Source organism: Glycine soja, chromosome 5, assembly GCF_004193775.1.
Source record: "Glycine soja cultivar W05 chromosome 5, ASM419377v2, whole genome shotgun sequence".
Lineage (NCBI taxonomy): Eukaryota > Viridiplantae > Streptophyta > Magnoliopsida > Fabales > Fabaceae > Glycine > Glycine soja.
This window is the reverse complement of record NC_041006.1, coordinates 35,669,376-35,690,749: the sequence shown is the minus strand read 5'-3', so window position 1 is coordinate 35,690,749 and position 21,374 is coordinate 35,669,376. Positions and strand designations below refer to the sequence as shown.

General features: G+C 33.1%; 2 protein-coding genes across 3 annotated transcripts; both read left to right on the top strand.

The window, feature by feature from the left end:
* The first annotated feature begins 3,838 nt into the window (after positions 1-3,838).
* LOC114412793 (auxin response factor 6-like) lies at positions 3,839-11,107 on the top strand. Of its 2 annotated transcripts, none has more exons than XM_028376837.1 (14): positions 3,839-4,878; positions 5,244-5,356; positions 5,844-5,942; positions 6,082-6,138; positions 6,226-6,381; positions 6,471-6,555; positions 6,721-6,811; positions 7,257-7,421; positions 7,500-7,622; positions 8,337-8,412; positions 8,577-8,724; positions 8,851-10,031; positions 10,169-10,359; positions 10,560-11,107. In XM_028376837.1, exons 1-14 carry the CDS (start codon positions 4,836-4,838, stop codon positions 10,756-10,758), a joined length of 2,727 nt encoding a protein of 908 aa, XP_028232638.1. In that variant the 5' UTR covers positions 3,839-4,835; the 3' UTR covers positions 10,759-11,107. The 2 variants fall into 2 exon arrangements, with proteins under 2 accessions (XP_028232638.1, XP_028232637.1); XM_028376836.1 differs by having other exon boundaries at positions 8,848-10,031.
* A 6,131-nt stretch (positions 11,108-17,238) lies between these two features.
* LOC114412792 (60S ribosomal protein L38-like) lies at positions 17,239-17,996 on the top strand. Its single transcript, XM_028376835.1, has 3 exons — positions 17,239-17,388; positions 17,506-17,689; positions 17,791-17,996. The coding sequence occupies exons 1-3, from the start codon at positions 17,386-17,388 to the stop codon at positions 17,811-17,813; spliced, it is 210 nt and encodes a 69-aa protein (XP_028232636.1). The 5' UTR covers positions 17,239-17,385; the 3' UTR covers positions 17,814-17,996.
* The last annotated feature ends 3,378 nt before the right edge of the window (positions 17,997-21,374 follow it).

Here is a 21,374-nt window from a genome sequence, read left to right as displayed (position 1 = left end):
ACGAAATAATAAGAGAAATTAAAAAATTAGCAACAAAATAATTACATTGACATGCATTTATTTTGAGTGAACCTCACAGTATCCCTTGATTCGATTAATAGCCAAAAACCAATTACATTGACATGCATCTTTTTACCCTAAAGACTAAAATAAAGAAGGCTGTTGTTCTTACAAGTCATTTGGAATCCCTCACTTAGTTCTTTTTTTAAGGTGAGCTCCTCTGTTTCTATAGTGTATAAAGATGGCCCTATCGAACTACAAAGGTCCTATGTGTACTAAGGTGGGGAAGGAGTTTTTGCGATGTATTGAGAATCCTTTCCAAGTAGGGTTGAGATTCTTGTTGTGACTGTCATCACATTGGGAATCTTGTGTGTTTATCGAATGACCGAGAGTGATCTAAGGTTATTGTTTATGGTGTGTTGTTGTTAGGATTTAGTTTGCCCTTATATAGACCAAACGCGGTTTTGTCCATCACAACTATATATTTTTGGATAAAAGTTGAAAAAAGTACTTTTGTAAATTCTAATGCTCAAATTTGAATCATAATATGCAAAATTAAGAAGAAAGAATTTGTCGTTTCGAGAGTAAAAATACTTTTTGAATTGTCCAATTAAAATCCAAACATTCACAAAGTATTTAGATATTAGTAATCATACCAGAATGCTATTTAATATATGAGTAAAAATACTTTTTGAGTCGTCCAACTCAAATCCAAATATGTTCCTATATTGTATTATTATGAGTAATCATACTAGGATGCTATTATTATATTATTTTTTAGTTAGTTAAAATTAATTACAAACTATAAAATTATGAATAAAAAGTCTAATCTACACAAAATTTAGATTTTTTTTGGTAAAACTAAACAAATAATAAAAAGTGTTTTTAGAAAATTTTGGTTGAAAATTAATATATACTTCTCCCGACTTTGTATACCAAAGGGGAGTATAAGAGGTGTTGAATCGAGTTATGTTTGATCTAACTCGTCTCTAATCCTTCATTTGGATGCCAAGAAGATAAGAGAATTAAAAGGGAAAATTTTTAAAATTTAGTGTAGGTCCCACACTTTTACTATTTTACTTTAATTTAAATTTATTTCTCAATTTCATTATGTTATACTCAACCAAAACAATCCTAAATTTTGACTAAATAAGTTCTTTAGATCTTTACGTGTCATAAACTCAAATGAACTTGATGATTTACATGTTAAATTATGACGGGCTCTATTTAAGACGAGATCGAGTTGACTTGTAAGTTCTTACTTCTTTTTACTTTAATTAGAATTTCAAGAATAATCTGTATCTCATCACTATACACAATATTATGTAAATTTAATGATAATTGCTTATAAACCATTGAAAAAAATGTTTTTGGCATCAGTATGAAAAATATAGACAAAATAAATTAATAGGCTAGAACTTTTTTTTTTTTGGTCTAGAAAAATTCAGAGGATAGAATGATACCTCAGATAAAGAAAGTTTCTATGTTCAAAAAATACTTACAGAACTACTTATATCTATTTTACCTAAAAAAAAAACTAGTGAGTATTTGAATCTACCATATGTTACATTTGAGACTTTGTCTTGCTCCACTTGATCAAGCCTTGAGATTATAGTTTGGAGTTTTTCAATAAAATTAAAAAAACAAATTAGACTGAAAAAAATATAATAATGACTAATAAAATTAGGAGTTGAGCAAATAATAGATTAAGCCGGGTTATATTTAATTATAACTCGTTCCTAAAGTTTTAGTAGACCAATTTTTAGATTCTAACCATTTTTAAACCGAATAAATTGGATAATCTACTTATTGGATTGTGTTTTGCACAATCCTAGTAAAAATTGCTCTTTCGGCTAGATCGACGTAACAGTTAAAAAGAAGAAGCAACATTATAGATTCTGTATTTCATACTTTTCCCCTGTTTTTTACTTTTTACCACCATGTGTTGCATGATACTACTATACTTGAGAAATGATCATTTTCATGAAGCACAGATGCCTTGACACTTTTTGACTTTGTTGCCTATTGCCTATTGGGCATCAAGACTTCAGTTTGAGTCCCAAGTTGTGTTTGACAAAAATAAAAAAATAAAACCATTACATCTGAAAACTTCCCAATTCTACCTTTGCATGAGTGCTTCTGGAACAAGTTGCCTTGCAATGATGCTCCAAGATCCTGAACATGCTATTGCTACTACTTTCTTATCCTTCCATGCATGTTAAATCAACCCCCTAGTAGCCAGCTACAAGTTTTATTCTCCCTTCATAATTAATACTACATTAATCCCATCATAAAAATTAATAATATCATTCATAATTTCTTTTTGTTTCCATCGGACCGGAGGCCATATTCTTACAGTGTTTGATCTTGGCTCAAAATGCTTGATTAGTCTGAGTTGCAGGTATTGACCAAAATTCAATACCTTGATACATCCATTTTAATATGTATTTGTGTGAATGATAAATTATATCTTAATTCAGAATTAAATTACTTTTATTTTTGGTGGGAGAATTAAATTACTTTATTGTTATTACAAAGATAAAATATCACTGTTATTTTTGGTGGGGAAATTAAGTAATACCTTCGGTGTGGTACATAGGAAACAATTATTAAATTCATCAAAGATCAATAAAAAAATTAGATTAATTAATTTTTCATAAATTTTAATTTTATTCTAAAAATATCTATGATATTAAATAATTTAAAACAATTTTGTGAGAAAAATATAAATTTATAATTTTTTTACATTGCCGTTTACTTTACTTTGTATAATAAGTTAATTGATTATTGTAGTAATAATTATCTTAACAATTATATCTACCATAATTGATGATTAGATGATAACTACTCAATTATTAATTTGATCCTCAAATCATTTTAAGCGGTACACTTTGGTTTTAAAAAATTTTAATTTAATTCTCAAGTTTTTTAAAAATGAATTAATTTGATCTTCAAATTTTTAAAAGATTTAATTTGATTCTTAATTTTTAAAAAAATGAATTAATTTGGTGCTCAAATTCTTATAGATAAATGAATTTGATTATCAAATTTTTAAGAACTCGAGGATCAAAATAAATCATTTAAAATAATTTGAAAACCAAACTGATTAATTTTAAAAATTTAAAGATTAAATTAAACCTTTTAAAATTTTGGAAACTAAATTGATTCATTTTTAAAAAACTTAAGTTCAAAATTTAACTTAAAAAAATAGAGAACAAATTATCATTTAAAATAATTTGACACCAACATGATAATTAAGCGCACTATAATTTTTTTTACAATTTCAGTAAATAATTACTTCATTGTTAGGTTAAACATAAGAATATCTTTTATAATTAAACCCACTTCTCCCCATATCTCAACCTTATGAAAAAACTTACAATTAAGAAATAATATTAAACCTCAATTCAGTAAAGAGTTACAAATCATTTTTAAAAAATTTTGGCACCAATAAAAATATCATGATAAAAGTTGTTTCGTAAAGTCAGTCTATAATAGTTTTCTTATACTGTGTTTTAAGACTGATAATTATAGGTATTAGTTGAACAAATCATTTACTCCATTTTTGTTTTGCACAACTTAAACAATCTTCTTTAATTCAGCAAATCAGTAACCTTCATTTTCACATTAAAAAGGGAGAAAATAATTGCACGAGGGCAGCTGTAGTAAAAATCACTGAATGCAGAGGCTGATGTATTTTCACATTAATTTCTTTTCCCTCGTTCATTGTCTGAAACCGTGGACATATCGCATTCACATGATGTAAAATATACTAAAATATAAATAAATAAATATAAATACTGTATAAAGCAAAAATGCGAAAAATAGTGAAATGAAATGAAATCTTCTCTCTCTTTTTCTTTCTCTCCCTAGAAAAGATAAATCATCATCTGACACAGGGACACACTCTCTTTCTCCTCCTTAAAAAACACCCAAAAACAATGGCGGTTCTGTCTTCATTCTCTCAAGCATAGAAAGAGAAAAAGCAACAGTAGCACGACCATAGTCGCCGCCGAAACTGCTACCCATTTTCCATTATTGTTGCTTAGAAAAGAAAAGAAAAAAAACCCGTCCCGTTTTTTAAGAAAAAAAAAACTCTAAAGGTGTATATCACACTGTTTTCTTGTCCCCTCCGTGAAAAAGGAACAAGTACCTACGTTTGTAACCGTGGTCGTTTTCCGTTGCAACGTTTGCTTCGGTTTTTTGTGCTGTGGAGTGAGTGCTTGTGCTTGAGATCCGGTACCCTTTGGGATTTGTAGCTCCTTTCGCTGAGATCTGTTTCGTTTTGGAGTTTCTTTGCTTGTTTGGTTTTTCACGTTGTTGCCAAAATTTGTTGGTGATATAGAAAAAGGGTAAAAAGAAGGTGCTGGAGCGTGTTACTTGCTATTGGTGATTCAAGCGTTGTTGTATGATGAAGTATTGGGTTGAAGATTTGAACTCTGGGTGGTGGGGGTTGAGGAGGGTTGGAAGCGAATGAAGGGTAGGAGTAGAACAATTGTGTTCTGTAGTGACACTGGTATTGGTTGAGGATTGAAAAAAAGGTTGGAATTTTCTGAGTTTCTTAGCGTTTCTCGTTGATGGTTGAGGGAATTTGGCATCTGGGGTGTTTGAGTTTTGTTTAGATTTATTTGGGTTTTGGTTGGTGAAGGGGGGGTAAAGGTAAAAGAAGAATGGTATTGTGGAGTAGAGAGGAAGAGAAGAAAGGGATTGTTGTTTGGTTTGGGGTGGAAGTTGGGGGAATTTTGTTGCTGCTAAATTGGTCTACTTAAGAGTTTGCTTGAACCATTGATTTTGGGGCTGGGTTTAAGGTTTGAAATTGCTGAAACTTTGCTGAGATGAAACTTTCTTCATCGGGTTTTAGTTCTCCACCTCAGGAAGGTATGTGTACTCTTGTTTGCATATTCTTCTTCCATTACCTCTCCATTTATTTTCTCTATTTCTATTTTCGGGGAACTAGTTATTTCATCCTCAGTCCTATGGGATATGTACTCCCGTGGTTTCTTTTTTTTTTTTTTTGAGGTGGGGATGTGGAATTTGATCTCTTGTGGCTACAGTTTCTGTTCTCTCTCCTGTAGCTAAGAGATCAGAAAAGGAATTTGGTTAAATTTGCTGAGCACCCTCCTCTTTCCTTTGTTGTTTTGAGATCTTGGTTCTGCCATAATCATTTTGTCCTCTGAGGCATTTAAGGGGGCAGTTATGAGCTTTCTATTGCATATTCATGACATTGGGATGGGGTTTTGCAGGAGAAAAGCGAGTTCTAGATTCAGAACTTTGGCATGCTTGTGCTGGTCCTCTTGTTTCTTTACCAGCTGTTGGAAGCCGAGTGGTATACTTTCCACAAGGTCACAGTGAACAGGTGAGTTAGATTATAGCTCCCAGAGAGAAATCCTTGTGGTAGCTATCTGGATTTTCTTTTACTATAGTATGTGTAAACTGTAAAGTAATAAAACGAATCTTCAAATCCTGGTCCTGAAGATGCTGTTTTGGTTACTTGCCTTCTAAATTGTGACATGAATTGGTTCTTTGCCATGCCTCTTTGGTCTCTAATGTAAGGGTGGGTTACTTCTACACTCTTATAACAAAAACTGGCTTTGTTCTTTCACTATGGTGACCCTTGTGTATACTAATGCTTAACTCACTTTTAAGCACAATTCATTAGTCTTAGACTGTTGCAGTTTAATGAATTTGCTCTTAGAAGTTAGAAATAAAATATCTCCACCTACCACCCTGAAACCAGCACCTGAACTTTTTACATTTTATAACATATATGCTCTTTTTTCTGCATAAGCTACATGCATATGCTACATGCATATGCATAACCTAATCAGCATTTTTCTGCTTAGGTTGCTGTGTCTACCAACAGGGAAGTGGATGGCCATATACCTAACTATCCAAGCTTACCACCGCAGCTTATTTGTCAACTTCATAATGTGACTATGCATGTAAGGCTGGTTTATTTATTTATTCTTTTTTTACAGCAATAAGCTTGTTTATTTTGGTTTCCTTCTTTCAAATTCTCGCATATGCTGATTTCTGCACTCTCTTTTTCTATAACTATTTGTTCATTTCTTTTGGATTCAGGCAGATACTGAGACAGATGAAGTGTATGCTCAGATGACCTTGCAACCTCTTAATCCTGTATGATTCCCTTTCTTAACTGATAACTAGTTGTTTGAGTTTTATGTTTATATTCTAATATCAACTTTTGACTATGACTGTTTTCAGCAAGAACAGAAGGAGGCATACCTTCCAGCTGAGTTGGGCACTCCGAGTAAACAGCCAACAAACTACTTCTGCAAAATTTTGACAGCCAGTGACACTAGCACTCATGGGGGATTCTCTGTTCCTCGCAGGGCAGCTGAAAAAGTTTTTCCTCCATTGGTAAAATAGTTACATTGTCATGCTCTAAAATTTTTAACTCGGTTCATTAAATCTATGAATTTCTTAAACTTCATGATTGTGACCTACAGGACTTTTCACAACAGCCTCCTTGTCAAGAGTTAATTGCAAGGGATTTGCATGGTAATGAGTGGAAATTTAGACATATCTTCCGTGGTGAGTCATAAAGCTCTTTTTAATTGCAAATGTAGGATTTGGTTTTTATGTTTTAGTTAATTAATTTATTTTTACTTCAGTATGTTTCTAGCTGGGTGCTGAAAATAAGTTCACTTTCCATTTACAATGTTTGAGTTTGGTGTTTTTTTCTTTTCTTTTCTGTAGGCCAGCCCAAAAGGCATCTACTTACAACAGGATGGAGTGTCTTTGTGAGTGCTAAAAGACTTGTTGCTGGTGATTCAGTGCTGTTTATCTGGTAAGTAATTTTCTGCTCCTCTTGTTCCAAGTTTTTCATCGTGTATATTGAAATTGGTCTTTGGCAGTTATGTGACTGACTTGTATCCCTAAATCAAGCCATGTGATTTTTATGTCATTTGGCCATTCAGAAGAATATAGGGGAATGTTTTTGTTGACATGTTTCATGTATTGTAATATTTTTATCAGTTTATATTTTGAGGCAGGGGTCCATATTGGGCTGCTATTGAAGTATGGTCTTCCTGTTTATTGTGATGTCCAGATGGTTCAGGCTTCCTGTTTATTTCGATGTCCAGATGGTTCAGGCTTTATGAGAGTTGTTGTTTCTTATTTCTCCTAGCTACTTGATTTTTCATCTAGACTTTGATGATATTATGTTGAGCATAGTTACTTTCATTATTAATTATCTAATAATTGGTCTAATAAAAATGTATTTTCTTCAATAGGAATGAAAAGAATCAATTGCTTCTTGGCATTCGGCGGGCTAATCGACCTCAACCAGTGATGCCTTCATCAGTGTTGTCAAGTGATAGCATGCACTTGGGGCTTCTTGCTGCTGCAGCTCATGCGGCTGCAACTAATAGTCGTTTTACCATCTTTTATAACCCACGGTACAACTGTCATACATTAGTAGAGTTTTAAGTTATATGATATATGGCTTAAATTGACAACCTTTTTTTCCAATTCAGTGCTAGCCCATCAGAATTTGTCATACCTTTTGCAAAGTATGTTAAAGCCGTGTATCATACTCGAGTTTCAGTTGGTATGCGCTTCAGGATGCTGTTTGAAACAGAGGAATCCAGTGTGCGTCGGTAGGTTTTTGAAACTTGTTGAAAATGATAGTGGAAATGCTTTCCTTTATATGGTTGACATTTTGGTAAATTGAGTCAATATGCAATATGATTTTAAAAAATCAAACATGGTTTAAATTTCAAAATTGATATAAGCCACAGCTTACATCTGTAGAAGAATTCTTGGTTTGTGTTGAATATGAGTGATTGCTGTGATTTTCTTGTGAGGTGCTTTTAATCTCATGTTGTTATGCATGGTATATTTGGGCTATTATGCACTTGTGTGATAAATATTAGATTAATTAATTTCATTTTGTGCTTATCTTGATAAACGAATATGCAACTTTATTCTAAGTGTTGCAACATGTATAATGTTTGACTCTAAAAATAAGAGGATATTCATATCTTGTTTCCCATGGCATATCAAATATAGGTGCATGGCATCATAAAGTACGATTATTTATCAGTACTTAAATTCAATGCAACATATACATTTTTATTTAATTTGTCTTGACATGTTACAAATCAATTGCCTGAGCACCACTTTGGCATTTATTTATTTTTTAATGATGGTCTGTAATTTGTTGCAATGAGATGAACTGGAGACATTAATTTGAATGTATGATTATTCTGATCCTCAATAATGCTGTAGCATATCATCTAATGCTCAGTCAGTTTGTAGAGTTGGTGATACATGTTTGTACTGCTAATTTGTTTATGTATATACTCATGCAGATACATGGGCACAATAACTGGCATTAGTGACTTGGATTCTGTCCGGTGGCCAAATTCACATTGGCGCTCAGTCAAGGTCTGTTTGTAAACATTAATGATATCTCATTGATGTCATATAATTTAATATTGAATGTTACTTGTATCTTCAGAAGTAATATTAATAATATCTTTATTGGGAAACATTTTGTCTCATTAAGGATTGAGGAAGGATTTTAAAAATGGCATTTATTTGAGTTGTAGGTTGGCTGGGATGAATCCACAGCAGGAGAGAGGCAACCTCGAGTGTCTTTATGGGAAATTGAGCCATTAACAACATTTCCAATGTATCCATCTCCATTCCCCCTTAGGCTTAAGAGACCGTGGCCTCCAGGACTGCCTTCATTCCATGGTATGCTTCTTACCACACGTGAGCTGAAAATATTCATGAGAATTCAGTTTTACATTTCTAAGTCAATTTCATTTATGCATCAATGGAAACTCATTCTCATTGTCTCTCCCCTATGGATCGTAGCAGGCTTGAAGGATGATGATTTTGGTACAAATTCTTCACTAATGTGGCTTCGAGACACAGACAGAGGTCTTCCATCTCTTAATTTTCAGGGGATTGGTGTTAGTCCTTGGTTGCAGCCAAGGCTTGATCCATCAATGGTGAATTATCAATCAGATATGTACCAAGCTATGGCTGCCGCTGCACTTCAGGATATGTGGACTTCAGATCCTTCCAAACAGCATCCTACGTCCGCAATTCAATTTCAGCAACAGCAGAACTTCCCCAACAGGACTTCTGCCTTAATGCAAACTCAAATGTTGCAGCAGTCTCAACCTCAGCAGGCTTTTCCAAATAGTCAAGAAAATTCACATCCATCTCCATCTCCATCTCAATCTCAGGCTCAAACTCAAACACACTTTCAGCAGCATCTACAGCATCAGCACTCATTCAATACTCAGAATCAGCATAATCTTCTGCAGCAGCAGCAACAATCGCAATTGCAACAGCAACAAGTGGTAGATCATCAGCAGATTTCAAGTGCCGTCTCTACAATGTCTCAGTTTGTTTCAGCACCTCAGTCTCAATCACCACCAATGCAAGCTATCTCTTCACTTGGCCATCAGCAAAGCTTTTCTGATTCAAATGGGAACCCTGTGACTACTGCTGTTGTTTCTCCCCTGCATAGTATATTGGGTTCATTTCCCCAGGATGACACATCTCACCTTCTCAACCTTCCTAGATCCACCTCTTGGGTTCCTGTTCAACATTCAACTGCATGGCCGTCCTCCAAGCGTGTTGCAGTGGATCCTCTCTTTTCTTCTGGAGCATCTCAATGTGTTCTACCTCAAGTGGAGCAGTTAGGGCAGCCACAGAGTACCATGGCTCAAAATGGCATTGCATTGCCACCCTTTCCTGGTAGGGAGTGTACAATAGAAGGAAGCAATGATCCACAAAATCATCTTTTGTTTGGTGTCAATATAGAGCCCTCATCACTCCTAATGCATAATGGTATGTCAAGTCTTAAGGGAGTCAGCAGCAACAGTGACTCACCCACCATACCTTTTCAATCATCTAATTACCTGAACACCACAGTACCTGATTCTTCATTGAATCCTGGAATGACACACAATATTGGTGAATCGGGCTTCCTGCAAACTCCAGAAAATGGGGGGCAAGGAAACCCAACTAACAAAACCTTTGTGAAGGTGAGCTTATCCAGTGGGAGTATTCTCTTTCAAATTAAGCATTTTTAGTTTTTTCTCGTTACTATGTTGTGATTGATTCACAATAAAATTTGGCATGTTCAAGTCTTGCATTTTCATGTGATGTTTTTTTTTTACAGGTTTACAAGTCAGGGTCCTTTGGAAGATCCTTGGACATCACTAAATTCACCAGCTACCCTGAGCTACGCAGTGAGCTTGCTCGTATGTTTGGCCTGGAAGGTGAGTTGGAGGACCCTGTGAGATCAGGCTGGCAGCTTGTATTCGTTGACCAAGAGAATGACGTTCTTCTCCTTGGTGATGGCCCGTGGCCGTAAGTATTATTTGTTCCTTTTCTTTCTAAATGCCACTTCAGAATAACTGGGTTACATAATTTTCGTTGTGTACCCTGAGTTCTTATCCTTATGGTTCACAGCTTGTATATTCTCGATTTCATTTCTTTGTGAGAGCAAATGACCAATTTGATCAGGCTTCTTTTCTTACGTCTTTCATTCCATATCTTTGGTGTGACAGGGAATTTGTAAATAGTGTAGGGTGCATCAAGATACTTTCCCCTCAGGAAGTGCAGCAAATGGGCAACAATGGCCTTGAGCTTCTTAACTCTGTCCCCATTCAGAGGCTCTCTAACGGCGTCTGTGACGACTACGCAGGCCGTGAGGACCCAAGAAATTTAAGCACTGGGATAACAATTGTGGGGTCTTTAAACTACTGAATGATGTGACAATCAATACTATGAATCTCTTCTCTCTCTTGTATTATTACTCCTACTTCTCCACCCTTTGTCAATGGTGGGATGTACTGCCTAGTTGTAGTTTATAGGCTACTTATAAGCCTTTTGTTTTTTTTGTCTGTTTTCCTGTTTTTTGCTGCCTAGGACCATTCATAAGATAAACAATGTAAACCATATGGCATCTTGTCAATGTGCTATCTACAATATATTGATTACTTAATCTGTTAGGAGTTCAATGCCCGAAGACTGAAGATAGCTCTCTCTCCCAATCTATAGTTGTATTGTTACTTTATTTTAATCTTGGCCATAAGATCATTGGGGCCATGTATTTGACCAAGAGTATACTTAGCAATTGAATTCATTGGTAAAGCGTCTTTCATGCATGAAGATAAAGTTGATGATAAAATTCAATGGGTGTAGTTCAATCAAAATATCTGCAAAATACATTTTTTGGGAGGGATGAGAACTTTAAATGTAATTAAATTGCAATTGATAATTAGATTGATAATTGATCTAAATCAGATTGATAGTTGATCTAAAGTTCTATGATGTTATTAAAAGAAAAATAAAGTGGATGATAATAAAGGAAATTGCATTTTAGGACTTACTTGATCTTTTTGATAACTAAGCATTTTGGGAAAGGTTGATGTGACACTTAGAACATGAAGAGGACACCAAAACCATGTGACGTGTCTCTCTTAACATAAAAGGACGGTGAACAGATCACTTTGTGCTTCCATTAATGTGAAAGTGGCCTGTTTTGTATTCTTCTTGGTTTTGGCCATGCACCTTTTCAGTTTAACTTGTGATGGATTTGCTTCATGAATGGCAAAGATGAAAGCTGTACATTTGTACATTTCGATCTTGTTTATTCCTTCACATTCTAATACTAAAAGTATTTGGAATCTTAAACCTAAAAGCATCTGAATTCCGTGCTACCATTAAGGTATCCTTTCTTGGGAGGTTGACAATTTGTTTCTTAATGATGGTAGTTGGCTCATGAGTCATGGCTGGCTTCAAAATCACTTACCTAACTTTGAGGGACAGGAACGGTGCTAATTGAAACATCTAAGGTGAACTCAATAAAATCTTCACCTAGAAAGTATAGTTTTGGTTATGATAATATATCATGTACAAATTCCACAACATAATAGCTTAACTGATAGGAGGCAGAAGAGAAAGGTAATATGCACATACTGTCTGACACCATTTTGAGAAAATTGTATGCTAGTTAGTAAATAGTATTATATACATAATAATAAATATTAAATGTAGTGGTTGGTTATAAACATATTCCTAATCCCTATTAGTTTTTTAACAGTGACTTTCCCTGTAAAAAAAAATTGCAATGCCATTTTTTACGCAAGGTGTATTAATAGAAATATCAAATTCACCTTAAAATTTAACAAATAATTTTGTCATCTTTATAACTTATTATTCCTTAACAGCCGAGAGTGTTGTATATAAATTTAGTATAAATATTCATTTTCATCCTTGAATTTGTTAGGCGTTGATAATTAAGTTTTTTAAAAATGAAAAATTAAATTTTTTTCCTCAAATTTGTAAAAAGTATACAAAATTAGTCTTATTAATAATTTTCTCCGTTAACTCATACGATTGAGTATACTTGACACTTTCGATAATGACATGATAATTAATGGTTAGCAAGTGTCATCTACATTACTCTCACACGTTAACTGTTCATGAAATGTAACTACCATACATGTTTGGAACATCTTTTTCAAAAGAAAATAATTAAAGTACTCTCTCAAGAAGTTAACAAAAATAAACGATTATTTTATTAAAATAAATTGAACCAATTACACATTAGGTTTGTCACTTTGTATACGTCTATATAAAAATCAGTAATTATAAGTAGATCTCGATTTTTTAAAATGTATTAATTTGCCTAAAGAACAGAAGTGAGGTTTAATAGCCTAGCGTGCATTTTGTACGAGATAGGGTTCATCGTGGCACACGATCTTAAACAAATTGAACGGCTCTGATTACTTTAAACATTCGGAATACAATGAAGACACATTTTTCTCCTTTCTCCTAACTTTTGTTTGTGGTAGGAGGCATATAAAAATAAAACAGACATGTTGCTATTTTGTTGAATAAAAAACTCAATTGCAGCACATAGAATCCTCTCCAAAAGTACTGTTTGGCAAACATCTTTGGTTTCGGGATCTCACTCGAAAATCAATTATGGTAAGTAGACTTCATTTAGAGAAAAGCGAAAATATTACACATCTATATTCACACTAGAATATCAAATCTAATTCTACTTTATTACTAAAATTAACTTTTTAACTCGTTTTTAAAACGTCCTCTCTGAAGAATACAAACCATTTTTATAATTTTAATTCTTTTAACACTAATTCTTTCATATTCTAGTGAATTATAAAACAAGGGCACTCTAAACGAATGACTAATTAATTTAATTTGTAAAGTTGGAAAAGTTATAGTTGGATCGCATGGCAATAATAGTTATCAGGATGGCGTTAGCAATTATTCCTGGGTCACATCTAAAGAAAAAAATATCCGAGTGAAACACAAAAAAGAATTAATTATAGATAAATAATTAAATTTTAAAAGATGATGTAAGCAAAACGTTATTTTATTAAAAAAATACGAAAATCATAATAATTTTTTCCTACAAGAATACTTTTTTAGGAGGTACGAAGATAATGCTATCCCAATATTTTGAGACAAGGCGTCCCAGCCCTTGAATACAATGATATATCTTTTCGTTTCTTACAATAAGTCATAATATAGGAAAATGCTTTTCATACAATAAAAATGGAATGAGTGTTGTATTTTTGGTTATTCTAAGGAAATATTTTTAAAGCTTGTATATTCAAAAAAAGAATAAAGAAAAGAAGCGAAAAAAAAACAATAACTTTATACAGTATTAAAAATATATCAATTATTTGATGTTTAAAAAAATTATAAAAACGCATGTATTCGATCTTATGATTCATTTTATCAATTTAAACTGTGAATAGTAGTTAACAGTAATCAGTCGTAGAAAGTAAATTATAATTTTAGACAAACTTTAGTTATGATATTATGATTCGGTTACAGAAAGTGTGGCGACTCTAAAACACTCTTACAGAAACTAAAAAAATAGGCAGTCAAAAAGCTCAAATCTAGGGTTTTTGTCCTGCATAGGAACTAGCTAGGGCAAACAAGGTGCCCTTTTTAGCTGTGGCACTATAGCTGTCGATCCACCGGGATTGGGTGGATAATGCTGGACTTGTGTGTGTGGGTTTAATTGAGCAATTTTTCGATGCATGTTGTGGGGTTGCCTAATTTTATGACCTTTTTTTTTCTTCTGGGTATGGAATGGTGACAAGGTAAGACACTATCCACCATAATAATAGCAATGAGAATAGGTAGGGTTGGCAATCCAACAATCCTAGCCCACCTTTACTGTTGATGATAACTTACACTCTATCTTATCTCTCTCTTCCTTTTTTCTTATCTCTCTTCCATTTCTCCATCACCCACGGCATGATCCAAAAGGTTGTAGCAAACTGGCAACCTTGTATAACAAGTGCATGGATGTGTTGTTAGTTGTTTTCTCCATAATTGATTTATAATAATATACAGCGAAAGCACGTATCAAATTACTCTCTTGGTAAAATTATTCTCTTTCAAAACTTTAGGTACATATTTAATTTTCTTGATCCAATGTTAAATTTATAGTTTTCATTGAGTGATCAGGTCTAGGAATTTTTATACATTTTTAAAATTATTTGATACTTCGTTAAATAAATTTAATTATTTAACATGTAATATATTTTTAAAAAATATATAAGTAAATATTGACTATAAGATTATGTGACTATAAAAGTCTGATTATCTAATTAAAAATTAGTGTGCACGAAATCATGATCATTAAATTATCAATATGAAAATATTTAATTATAAATTAATATATCATATAACTGTACATGTTTGATTTATCTAAAATTTAGTGTGTATGATTGTTGAATTAATATCAAAATATTCAATAGTTAGATTAATAAATTTTAATGTATACAAAGAGTAATTGAAGTGAGTAATTCTATTAAAAAAATATTCTTAGACTAAATTAACCCCTTCTCACCATATATGTACATATAAACTTTTTTTATTATGAGAAATGAAAACTAAATATTTGAGTCATATAATTATATACAAATAATGAAGCTTAAAACTTAATAAAAGTCACATGACCACTCTTTAAAAAAAGTCATGTATATTTTTTCTTAATCTTAATCATTCAATTATAATCTAACTCATTTCTCACATTAAAAATAGTTTTGATTTGAAATTTAAGGATCTTGATTATTTTAGACACATTTCTCTGAGATGGTGGGGAATTATAGCACAACATTAATTACATAAGGACGCATAGTTAAACTTTTTACCGGGGGTTACTGGAACATGATCAGGGTCACTAAAGGTGTTGGATGACAGTTTGGTATGCAGTTATTTGGTCAATATGGTCGGGCTATAACTGCTCGATTTTTACAAGAAATATTACAGATGAGGAACGTCTAATTGAAAACATCAAAATCTATTCTTTTGTAATGGAACAAGGTTAAAAGAGCTTCACTTATCCTCTTTCGGGTTGGATGATGAACCCAGTGTTGTGTTTACAGTAAGGTCAACTAAGCTTTTTCCTTAGGTCTATTAATAGAAAATTAATTGAGGGACACATATCAGTCACTAATTGAATAAATTAAACGGTAATAAAAATTATTAAGACACTAATGAGATTGCATCTATTAAATTTTCAAAATTCATGTCATCCAACCCATGTATTCTTATATATGTGTGTGCAATAAGTTACTAAGAGTAAATTATAAAAGAATCAAAAATTAAAATTTTCTCTTCAAAAATTCTTTACTAATTCATTTTTAATGTTTTCTCTCTTGTTATTCTCTTATTTTCTTAAGACTTGAAGTAAATTGTCAATGGATAACATATGACTTATATCAAATTACTCACAATTTCTTTAAATTTGTTTTCAAAGTTGATAACATATTTCTTTCCTTATTCCCTTTATCTATCAACATTAATTTTCAGAATTCCTTTGTTTCCATTCTTTTATGTTCTTTGCTTTTCATTGAGTAAATGAATTAAATGTTATAGGTGATAAATTTTGAATACATTAAAAAAGGTTAGCCGACATATTTGAAGAGCTTTAAGTTGAAAAGCTAAAATGGCTTGAGCAGTGAAACTATTTGCTTTGCTTAAGATATGTTAACTTTCAACTTAACACTCTTCATATATATCTTTTTACAATTCTTTCCGGTAGAGGATTGATTCTCCTTTGCTCTATTTTGTGTGGCTTCTTTGTTGGCTTACCTTTTTTGATGTATTCAAAATTTGCCACTTATAACATTTAATTCATTTATTAAATGAAAAGTAAAGATCATGAAAGAACGGGAACAAAGAGAATCTGAACAATTGTTTGTTGTTGTAAAAGAAAAACTGATGTTGATAGATAAAAGGAAGAAGGAAGACGATAACGGAGGTTGAATTCCACACACACAAAAAACTGTTGTCCCTTTACTATTCACATAACTTTTTCCTTAAGCCCGAAGTATGTAGTAGTGCCATGAAGAACAATGTTGCACCAAGAAATAATTTCGCTGTCATAGGAATTCTTCCTCCATTATTGTTCACAATAAACCGAGCAAACATGTGTCATGCAAATGGTGAATAGACGAAAAATAAAGAAGAAGAGGCTATGAGCGAAAAAAATACAGGAAGATCGATGTGGTGAACAAATGAAAAAGAAAAAAGACAGCATGTGATGCACGTACAGAGGATGGGGTTGTTTATTTTATTGTCAAGACGTGTCCTCTGAATGTGATGGCGGCGTCACTTTATTTACACTTTTCAATTGTAACCTTACATTTAGGGTTTTACATATTAGATGGGTCGGGCCTCTAAGGTCATTTTATTTTTCATTTTGAGCTCCTAAGCTTCTCATTGTAACCTTGCAATTCCATTTTTCAGTTGAGAACATTGGCCATGGTAAAATTAGATGAAAAATGACTTTTTATCAAAGAAATATATTTTACTAATTCATACTTAATCATTATGTTAAAATAACATGTTATATACATATATATATATATATATACATATATATATATATATATGTATATATGATTTATATAATCTTTTTTGTTTAAGATTTGCCGGTTTATTTTTTTTTAAAAAAAAGTGTAAACCGATTCATGTAATTTAACTTGTGACCCATCACTTACTATCCTAACGGAGTCACCAACCAATCTAGTTCTAATAATATTGGATCTCCCTATTAGTCTTCCATTGACAAATAGCAACGCTGCGAGGAACATAATTTTTATTTTTTTTGTCTAAACAGAATACGTTTAATTCAAAAAAGAAGGAAATTATTTTATCACATTTGGGCCATTAGGAGAGGGCCACGATAGTTTGGGCTCGGGGGCCCAACACAAACCGGGCACCCGATTGATAGACTAGGGTTTGTAAGAGAAATTGGGACACCATCGTCTACATATTGAAAAGGCGCCCAAGCAAGTTTGTTCTTTCGCCGCCGTCGCTCACAACTCGCAAACCACAATGGTAACTACTATTTCGTTTTCTCCGTCTTTGATTTGATTTATACGATGTTTGTTTGTTCGTGTGGAATACGATGAATAATGTTCTGAGTTTTCTGTGTGTGTGCACGACACAATACAGCCTAAGCAGATCCACGAGATTAAGGATTTCCTTCTGACGGCACGGAGGAAGGATGCGAGGTCGGTGAAAATCAAGAGGAGCAGGGATGTCGTTAAGTTTAAGGTTCGATGCTCCAAGTATTTGTACACGCTTTGTGTCTTTGATCCTGAGAAAGCCGATAAATTGAAGCAATCTCTTCCTCCCGGTTAGTTATTATTACTGTTCCTCTTAACACTATCGTATGCTATATGTATTTGGGATTATGAATTTTAGTGTTATGTGATGCATGCCATTTGTTGCTTGCAGGTTTGAGTGTTCAAGACCTGTAGAGGTGCTGAGTGCGGCAGCGTGCGTTTGTTTATCTTTTTGTTGCCTCATGCTCTAGATTTTGTGGCTTGCTTTTATATTTTGGTAATTGTTATGAGGATATGCTTGTTTTTTATTTGCTATGAAAATGCGAAAGTTTTATTTTGAGCACAATTTAATTGAATTGCCCATAATTTTGTGGTTTATTTTATTTATTATGATTTAGTACTGTGGTTAACCGTTTGCCTAGAATAGAACAAGAGGGTTTCAAATTGGCAATTTAGCCTAAAGAATCATACAATTTTATTTGTTCTAGCGATACTAACTAGGTTCGACTCGCACGAAATTGTATAATTTTGCGCATAATTTTCAGTCTGTGGTCCGAGTGAATGCTTCTACAAATCCAATTGTGCCCGAAACGGCTATATGCTTAACTGTCGAAATTCCACTACTGCTCGAACTCAACATCGTGTGTTTGGGTTAGTTTTATGGTAAATTTTTAATGATAAAGGTATAGCAACAAGTCGTTCTACATTTTCATGGTATCACCATGATTTCATGGTACCCATAACTCTTTGCATCAAAGAAATCCTGACTTGGTCATCACTGCTGTAAAAATGTAGGCACAGTCTTCTCGTACCTCATTCTTAGTTAAACACTTGTGGCATAAATTCTCGTATTATAAACTGTTTCTTGAGGGTGCAAATTTCGTTACCCAATTGCGTATCTAACTCAATACCTCAGCTCGATACTTTTTCGCTAGTAAGCTTCTCAACTCATTGGGGAGGTGTTGACATCTAACAATCTTTTTTACTTAGGTAGAGTTGTTTCTGCTAGCTGAGATTGATATTGGTGATTTTAGTCTCTCTTGAGTTTGTGTCAATTTGATTAGCTGCCACAATTCAAATTGTGTTATGTAATTGGGAGCGATTTCATTACTGTTGTTGGTTTATCCGATTTCATTAGATAACAAAGGAAGCTGCCGTTAGATATGAGAGAATTAAGAGTACATATTCTGCTAAGTCAAGCAATCAAATGATATATCTCGATTTTAGTTTTACTAGCTCGATCAGGTCCCTAACTTTTGTGTTGATCAATTCATGGTAATGGTAGATCAATAATAGTTCTAAATTGCTCATCGTAGTGTATTTTAAATTGATCCTCATTTTGAATTTTCAACATGACCTTGATTCGTGAAATCTATGCCTATCTCTCTTTTTCCCCCACTTCGATTAAACTGTGAAACAAACCATCCGGTTTCTCTCATCAATTAAGTCATGCTGGAAAAAAAATTGAATATATGGTGAATGTAAGTTGTTAGGATCGTAAATAAATTCCTGAAAAGGAGGGGAGTGTTAAGGGGATCTAGATTACTTGGTTGTATATTATTCTTTCGATTTTTACGAATAAAAAAAGTATAATTATATAATTGATTCTTTAATTATAATTTAAAGTTCAATTTAGTTCCTCAACAGTTAAAATGTTTAATCAGATCCTTAATTGTTTAAAACGCAACAATTAACCCTTTCCATCCAATGATAATTGATAATGTTAAGTTGTAAATTGTGCAGATTGAATTGTAAATAGTGGTGGCTGAAAAGAATATCCACCCCAAATCAACACAATCAAAATCCTAATCATCCCAAATTAACGCAATCATAACCTAATAACCCCCAAATCAACATAATTAGAACACAATCAGAATAAAAATTGAAAAAAAAATAGATATAAATCTGGCCCATGGTATGTTCCTCGTCAATGGATGCTCATCTCTGTCATCACTAACGCCAAAGCTCTGGCTGAGCCCTACCTCTCTTGTCGGTGTTTTCATTGTCAGAGCCGCTTTCGCTTTTGGATTTGGGTGCGAAGGTTGTGGTGTTGTGGGGGTGGCAGGCAATGCTTGTGCAGTTGGGTGGTGGGTGCATATCAATTTGAATTCATGGAGGTTGGTGGTGGCTTGTTGTGTGGCATAGTTAGAGGAAGGGGTTGCAGGTTGGTGCAAATATAATGTTTGAGAGAAGAAGGATAAGAGGAATAGTTAGAGAAAGGGAAGGAAGAGGATGTTAGTCAATGTGACAAATTTGACAAAAAGGATATAATTGTTGTGTTTTAAACAATTAAGCCACTTGATTGAATATTTTAATAATCGAGAAACTAAATTAAACTTTAAATAATAATTAACAGACCAAATGCATAATTAAATGCGTTGATTAAAAAATTATTAAATGATGTTTTGATCGACATTTATTAACTCTACCTTATAGTGTACCTTACTCTGGAGGAGTCAATCCTCTTGTGAATCTTTGATTAAATGTGCATATTTGGTTTTACTTTTTTTTAAGAAATAATTAAATTTAATGGTTTTTAAGAGACTTTTAAAAATAATAATTTCTCAACCAATTTATCATGCACTAAAATTATACAATGCGATCATAGTCCCAATCTAGCTGATTGAAATTAAACTAAGTATCGAGGATTCCATAAGCATGCATCAAGTTATTTGTTTATTTAGAAAGGTGTTAAGAATATCTTCCATCTGACAACAAGAGATAGTGTCTTTCTCTCTCTCCCAACAAAATATTTTCTTATACCAAACCGGGATCAAATCTCACTTAGCAGCTTAAGAAACACATTCATATACCAACTATGGATCGATTTTGGGGGATGAGATCTAAACCAATTGAGAGTCTCACCTCTCAATGTTAAAGGAATAGTTCAACATACATTTGGTTTAGAAAGACATCAAGTGCTAGAAATGCATAAACACCGGTTCGATTGCATAAGTATAGTACGAATTACCCACCTTTTGTGTTTCGAGTAGGGGCGTCAACATATATGCTTGCTATGAGTTACAACATTCATCATGTTAAGGTGGATTGTGAAGGTGTGGGATTTAATTTTGCAGCTGTGTTCCAATTATCGAATACACTATTCTAAATCATTTGCGAGTTATTGTTGTATCTTTGGAGCTTATCTTAATTCCTTTATATGCTCCTTAATGGCATTGCCCCATTATCGAATACACTATTCTAAATCATTTTGTTGTTTTAACCATATCGAGTGAGAATTGGATTTACCAGGTTTCTCATAGATGACGCCAATGATCAGTCTGAGATGGACTGCTACTTTGTCCAAAGTAGAACCGAGGGGGTTTAGCTCAGCTGATTGAGCACAATGCGTGAGTTGTTATAAATCCTTAAGTAGTTATTTTTTATTCCTACTGATAAAATATATGTGTATAGGGTTTAGAGATGAGCTTAATTCTCTGACAGTGTCCAAGGTTTCTCATGGACAATAATACCTATATTGGTGTAGCAACAGAGCAACTATACTTCTGAGATGAGATATGATTCACTGTTCATAAGTGCATTTTAAGATTCTTTTGTTTTTGGATTGAGTCTAAGCCCAGTACATAACATGAACAATACATGTACCGTATTAATAGGTTTGACTTTTAAAAATTGCCCATAATTGTTGAAAGTGTTTAGAACCGGAATGTAACTTAAAGAAAGCGACTCGTTTATTGTAAGAGCAAATTAAGATGAAATAAAGTAAAATTATATAGGTTAACTTATAAAAATTAT